At 45.3% G+C, this 7,373-nt stretch overlaps 1 protein-coding gene across 1 annotated transcript; it reads left to right on the top strand.

Moving 5' to 3' along the window:
• The first annotated feature begins 678 nt into the window (after window positions 1–678).
• LOC125907474 (uncharacterized protein K02A2.6-like) lies at window positions 679–6,705 on the top strand. Its single transcript, XM_049610076.1, has one exon. The coding sequence runs from the start codon at window positions 872–874 to the stop codon at window positions 2,156–2,158; it is 1,287 nt and encodes a 428-aa protein (XP_049466033.1). The 5' UTR covers window positions 679–871; the 3' UTR covers window positions 2,159–6,705.
• The last annotated feature ends 668 nt before the right edge of the window (window positions 6,706–7,373 follow it).

The following is a 7,373-nucleotide window of genomic DNA, read 5'->3' as shown; positions in this document are numbered from 1 at the left end:
CCCATCAACCGAGAGAAATGAACGCGACGAACTTTGAACAAAAAGAATAACGACCAAGCTTCGATGTTAATTCTTTTTGTTCCTGAGACGCAACTGTACAAGTTCACAATTTTCGATCGCTTATATACTACCGTACGCCAGTACTGTCAAACCCAAACAACAAAACGTTGCTTATTCTTAACAAGGCCGTCCATTCAAACAAATAACAGATGTGACACACTTATCAAAAACAACCGAAACGCACAACATAAGCAGGAACAGTATGTAACCCAAAGCAGGAACAGTATATGCGTTAAACCCAAAACAGGAACATAGTGACAAGAACCATCGTTCTAACAGATTTCGTGTCGTTTGTTTGCCGCGTGAACCGCTCCTGCGTCAACTTTCAGCTGTCCGCAATGAGCGAGGAGCAGTTCAAATGCCTGATATTAGTGTGCGGTTTAAAAGATGATGCTGATGCGGACGTGCCCACGAGACTTCTCTCTCGTATCGAGGAGAGAACCGACGTCACGCTAGAGCAGCTCTCCGCTGAGTGTGAGCGAATCTCCAGCTTGAAGGTGGATAGCGCCATGATCGCTACTCAGGCGGAGGAGCAAATCCTAGCACTAAGAAGTAGAAGCAATGCACAACAGCAGGCGAGCAAGTGGAAACAAAGTAAGCAGTACCAGCATACGAGGAACAGTGATAATGTAAACAAACCACCTGGGCCGTGTTGGTTATGTAGTGAGGCTCATTGGGCAAGTGAGTGCTCATATGCTCTGCACAAGTGTCACGATTGTAACGTAACCGGTCACCGAGAAGGTTTTTGCAACCAGCAGAAAAGAGGCAACAAAAAGGGGAAGTACAAGAAAAAAAACGCACGTCGGTGGACATGCGTACGGTGACGGTCAATGTTTATAATGTCCAGCAAGCTAGAAAATTTGTTAACATTTTCATCAACAGTAACAGGGTCCGCCTGCAGCTTGACACTGGTTCGGATATAACAGTAATCAGACGAGAAATGTGGCAGCAGCTGGGTAAGCCAACACTGAAGCCGGTAACAGTCCACGCAAAAACAGCATCTGGGTCCCGCCTTGAATTGGATGGTGAATTCGAGGCACAGATAACGATCGGTGACAGAACGCGGTCTGCTGTTATACGCGTTATGGACTCGGCCTTGCATCTTTTGGGGGCCGATATGATAGCAACGTTCGAGCTCGGTCCCGTCCCCATGGACCAGTTTTGCAACAAGGTGGAAGCAGAGGGAGTGAAATGGGAGAGCCGATTCCCTGCATTGTTTAAAGGCAACGGATTGTGCACCAAGGCGAATGTACAGATTCAGCTCAAGCCAAATCACCGTTCTGTGTTTTGTCCTAAGCGCCCGGTAGCGTACGCGATGCGAGCAACGGTGGACAAGGAGCTCGATCGCTTAGAGGATCTAGGGGTGATTACTCCGGTGGATTATTCGGACTGGGCGGCCCCAATTGTGGTGGTGAGGAAGCAGAACGGCAGCGTGCGAATTTGTGGAGATTATTCAACTGGGTTGAATGCAGCTCTTCTATCGTACGAATATCCACTCCCACTCCCAGAGGATATTTTTGCAAAACTGGCACAATGCAAGTATTTTTCAAAAATTGATCTAACGGATGCATTCTTGCAGGTACAAATTAAAGAGGAATATCGTCCACTCCTGACGATTAACACGCATCGCGGATTGTACCATTACAACCGTCTACCGCCTGGCATTAAAATTGCTCCAGCCGCGTTCCAGCAACTCATCGATGCAATGCTCTCCGGCCTAAAATGTACATCTGGGTATATGGATGATGTAGTTGTTGGTGACAAAACAGAACGCGAGCACGATGAGAATTTGCTCAACCTTTTCCGGCGCATAAAGGAGTACGGATTTACAATCCGAGCGGAAAAGTGTTCGTTTAAAATGCCAAGGATAGAGTACCTGGGTTTTGTTATCGACAGACAGGGTCTCAGACCAAACCCAGCGAAAATAGATGCGATCCTGAAGATGCCAGCACCGACGAACGTTAGTGAGGTTCGGTCTTTTCTGGGTGCTGTGAATTATTACGGCAAATTTGTACCAAAGATGCGAGAATTGCGATACCCGCTGGATGCATTGCTCAAAAACGACACCAAATTGCAAAAACCGCGCAAATGCTTTTAACAGGTTCAAAGATCTGTTAGCATCCGACTTGCTGCTGACGCACTACGACCCGAATGCAGAAATAGTGGTCTCTGCCGATGCATCGTCGGTTGGACTAGGCGCGACCATAAGCCACAGGTACGCGGATGGCTCGCTGAAGGTTGTTCAGCACGCATCGAGAGCCCTTACAAAGGCTGAAGCAAATTATAGCCAAATTGACCGCGAAGGTTAGGCGATTATATTTGCTGTGAAAAAGTTTCATAAGATGCTGTTTGGGCGCCACTTCCGACTGCAAACCGATCATCGACCCTTGTTGCGGATTTTCGGGTCACATAAGGGTATATCAGTGTACACGGCAAATAGGTTGCAGCGGTTTGCATTGCAGTTGCTGATGTACGATTTTACCATCGAGAACGTGCAAACTGATAAGTTTGGCAATGCGGACGTGCTCTCAAGGCTGATACACGAGCACGCAAAACCGGATCCGGAATACGTAATCGCAAGCGCTGAGTTGGAAAATGATGTAAGTTCCATAGCATCATACTGTATTAATATATTTCCACTCAATTTTAGAGACGTTGCGAAGGCCACAGAGTCCGACCCTGTCCTGAAGAAGGTTTACGGATACATCATGGAAGGGTGGCCCCAAAATGTCGCGTATGCTGCAGAGCTGGCTTGCTTTTACCACAGAAGCGAAGCCCGGTGCGTGGTTGCATTTTGTTTGGGGAAAGAGTGGTGATCCCTAGCAAGCTGCAGCAGCGTTGCTTGAAGCAACTACATGAAGGGCACCCCGGTATCCAGCGAATGAAGTCGAAGGCCCGGAGTTACCTGTACTGGCCATCCGTTGACATAACGGAGCACGTAAAGGGATGCCATGCTTGTGCGATAGCGGCAAAGACTTCACCTCGCGAAAAACCTGTTCCCTGGCCAGCGACACAGAATCCTTGGGAACGTATTCACATCGATTTCGCTGGGCCAATCGATGGTGACTATTTTCTGATCGTGGTAGACGCGTTTACCAAGTGGCCAGAGGTGATACGAACGCGAAGTACCACATCAGGAGCAACGATCGCGATACTGAGGTCAATCTTTGCGAGATTTGGATACCCGGAAACGATGGTGAGCGACAACGGGCCACAATTTGTCAGCGCTGAGTTTTCGGAGTATTGCAGTAGTCGCGGTATACAGCACGTCACAACTGCGCCATTCCATCCGCAATCGAATGGGCAGGCGAAGCGCTTTGTTGACACCTTTAAGCGGTCGATGAGGAAGATCCAGGAAGGGGGAACAACGCAGGACGCAGCCCTTGACGTTGTAGCGACCTTGCCCGCTACGATCCGTTTTCGATAAGGCTACGTGTAGCTGCGGCTAAAGGGGCGGCCGTGAGAATAAATATTGCGGATAGTTGCGAGAGGCGATCCGAAAACCGAGAGAGCGAGCGATCGGACGAAGCGGTACGATGATCGAGCGGTTTTGCGGCGCGATGGCGAAAAAAATATGCGGCACTTTGGTAACGGTTATCAGGTGGTTTGGTGGTGGTTTTGGCTCGTGCAATAAAGTTTTAGTTGGTTTGGCGTAATATCAAATAAAAATAATTTATTTATTTTTAAAAAGAAAGTAGTTAGTCGTTTCAACGTTTTTCTGGCGAGCTACCGGTCAACTCCCAACGCTATTTTGCCGGACATGCAGTCGCCAGCTGAAGCCATGCTAGGCAGAAAAATGCGAACAGCGTTGGAACTGCTGAAACCTCCACCTGCAGCGCAAGCAGAACCGGCCAACTTGGATAGACGATTTCAGCGCGGTGACCTCGTCTACGCCAAGTTCTATGCGCGGAATTCGTGGAATTGGGTTCCGGCGCAGCAGCCGATACGGTCGCCACGCCGGTGTTCTAGGCTTAGAAGACTTCCGCGTAGGCTCGAGGGGTATCGTCTGTGTTGTGTCCGCACAAATGAACATGGTCGATGTATGTACGGCACAAACAGAATATATATTTAACAACTATCTTTGGTATATACATTAAACACACGCACGTAATGCGGGGTAAGGACGACTGGTCCTGCTCGCGCCGCGATCCTCACTGAGGACGTCACAGGATGACAGCCTTGCTGTCAACAGTGAGCCCTCAGGATGAGGCAGCGGTCTGTCCACAACAGTCTGTAATTAAAAGGGGGAGATGTTGTGAGCTAACCTGGCCCAGACTCATTCACGGCGGTAACTCACGGATGACAGAAAAGCGTCATCCGTCAATGCATGCGTGTGATCGATCCGGGGGTCATCGGTTGCGCGGTCACGGACGTTGACCGCCAAACACCAGCGCGCACTGAAGAACTAGCGGTCAGCAAGGAAGCGTGCTAGAAGCCAACACCAATTGTAACCAAGTGAAGTTGAATATATACGTTAGTAAATTTATTAGTAACGCGTGAGTTTTATTCGACCACCTCTGCGATCGAAAGAACATAAAAAGCAGCATTTTCCAATTTCCTTTCTTCTCGCGGAATTAGCCATGTGTTGAATGCCACAGGATCACCACCAGTGCTGCAAAATGTCACTATCAATGTCATAAAAAAAATCTGACTGAAACAAAATCCATTTCAGCGTCACGTACTCAATTGTGACAATCAGAGGTGATGCTCAGAACGATTGGTGTGACCAATACATGCTCATGACATGTTTGCGACCATCGCTTGGTCAGTCACTATATCACGACTTTTTTTTGCTGTGATCAATTTTTGCAAAATGTCACTTACATAGTCATGACAAATTCTGGTTGAAACAAAATCATCTCAGCGTCACGAGCTCTACTGCGAAGATCAGAGGCGAGCTTCAAACAGTTGGTGCGACCATCGCATGCTTGGTGACATTGTGTGCAATCAACTCGTGTTCAATCACTTGGTCGCGACATTTTCAGTCGGTGATTATCGCGATGGTCACGGGAGATATGCGGTGCGTGCGAGTGGTTCCAAGAAACAAAATGAGCATGTTTTCTCGCTTTGTTTGACCCAACAGACCATCAAAGCAGATAGAGGGAGAAAGCATGCTCATTTTGTTGCTAGAGCCTACGCGCCAAGTATATTCCAAGAATGTCGCGATTATCGCCTACAACAATGTCGTGACCAAGTGAGTGATCAAAAGTTGGGTGCTAAACTAAATGACACCAAGCATGTGATTGATTTTCCAACTGTTTGGGTATAGTCACTGACCATCTCAGTTGTGTACGTGATCTGATTTGAGTTTCGTTTCAGTCATGAGTGTTGATGATTGAAACAGTTGCATTTGGCAGCACTGTTCACAGCCAGAAAAAATCATGATAATGCTTGCGCCGGCATTAAGCTAAGCTTGTCAGTCACAGTATCGCGTTGGACTCAAGAATTCACATGTCGTGTTCAGCATGTCATGGCGCACTTTTATTGACTATCAGCAATGAGCATCAAGCTACCACGGATATGTTCATTATTTTCGTTGGTGAAAATCTCGTGATACTCATGACATTTTGCAGCACTGATCATCACAAGCTAATTTATTTATTTATTTATTTATTTACTAGCTGGCCCGACAAACTTAGTTATTTAAAAAAAAATTAAATATTCCATTATTGCTTTGTTACTTGGGATAGTTGTATCGTGCCCGTATCCCCTCAGGATCCGATCATCGAGTGTAAACCACCAGGCACCTCACATCAAGTGTCAAAGTGCTGTATACAACACAACAACAATCCTGCTCTTTGTATGGGAGTTAGAAAATCATTATTAAATTAAGTTTAGTGTAACATCTGAACGATTTTTATGTCTTAAAACCTATTGTCATACCACCATAAGTTTCGTTGAAAATGATCCAGCCGTTTCGGAGGTTGCTCGCAACAAACACCGTGACACGAGATTTTTATATACATAGATTACTATACAAATATCTGCCTCAGAGGGCTAAATATAGGGAAACTTACTGACTAAAACTTTAAATTAATGATAACAAACAAATACTTAAATCTAACTAGACAAACATATACTAGACAGCAAGCAATTTGTAACACAGCTAACACACGTAAAATGAAAGAATTAGGATGGGGAAACAAAAAGGGAGTCAAAGAACTGAAGGAAGAGGGGGTATATTTTCCGCACCGAGTCTGAACTCGTTGGGAAGCGCCAAGACAGGAGGATTTTACCGTCCGACTTGGCTTGGAACAGACAAACAACTTAGTCTTTGAGTTCTTGTGCTTGAAAGTCGATTTATTCATGCTTATTCCTAACTTATGTACTAATTTTCTGCTGATCGATCGCGATCAGCAGTTTTTATTTGGTCGATATTGTTTACATTAGATTTGCTTACAATTGTTTTCGTTCGGTCGGTCAGTTCCCAGGCCGTGATGACCTAATTATGCGGCGCTGTCATCAACATCCTGACCCCCGTAATTCCTCGTAGAGGGGTTACTATTTGGTGACGGTTTAAACGGCGGGGGGCGTAAAGTGTACATTTTAGCTCGTACTTGTTTGATAATAAATGCTATGGTTATTCCTAATATTAAAGTGGCGACGCAGGCTATTGTACTTGTAATTATTATGAGGTAGAGCTGATCCCTATTTGTTTCTTCTTTTTGCTCTGCGCTTAAATTCAGTATTTTGGCCAGCGGCTTGAAATACATTTTTGTTTCTACAGCTTCAATTTTCATGGTTGGCTGGATTTCTATGTTCTTGGTCTGTATTTTACAGTCTTGGCTAAGTGTTATTACCCCAGCTTGATACGCGGGATGTGTCAGTGTTTTGTTACATTTGAGGTATATTTCGTTAGGATGAGAAGAGTAGTATAGGATTTTGTTCGGCTGGGAGAGCTTTACAAATTTGGTTATTGAGTTTTTAATTGGTTTTATACCACACAAGCATTCTGTTTTTATATGTCTGAAAGATGAGGATATACAATCCAAATCTCTTCTAACGGCTACATCGGAGGACACGCGATGAGTGCAATTGTATCGCGTAATATCTGTAGGGTATATATAGTGTGTATCGTTTATAGCTATTACATTTTCATCTAAGTCCAGAGTTGTAAAATTTTTTAGGTTTGGTATTACAGTGATATGGAATATTTCGAATCTCTCTTGCGAAACGATGACGTTTTCAATATGTACTATTATTTCTCCCCTAAATAACTCTTTGCTAGAAATTCTGGGGTGGTCTAGAATTATATACCCATCGGGTAACCTTGATTGTATCTTCTCGGAAATTTTCGTCGAGTCGAATATGCT

Source organism: Anopheles coluzzii, chromosome 3 (assembly GCF_943734685.1).
Source record: "Anopheles coluzzii chromosome 3, AcolN3, whole genome shotgun sequence".
Lineage (NCBI taxonomy): Eukaryota > Metazoa > Arthropoda > Insecta > Diptera > Culicidae > Anopheles > Anopheles coluzzii.
Note: the sequence above shows the minus strand (reverse complement) of the source record. Positions and strands in the feature narration are given on the sequence as shown.

What these genes read in the sequence shown, in the direction of transcription:
- LOC125907474 (XM_049610076.1), top strand. Translation starts at nt 872, where the DNA reads ATGCGTACGGTGACGGTCAATGTTTATAATGTCCAGCAAGCTAGAAAA.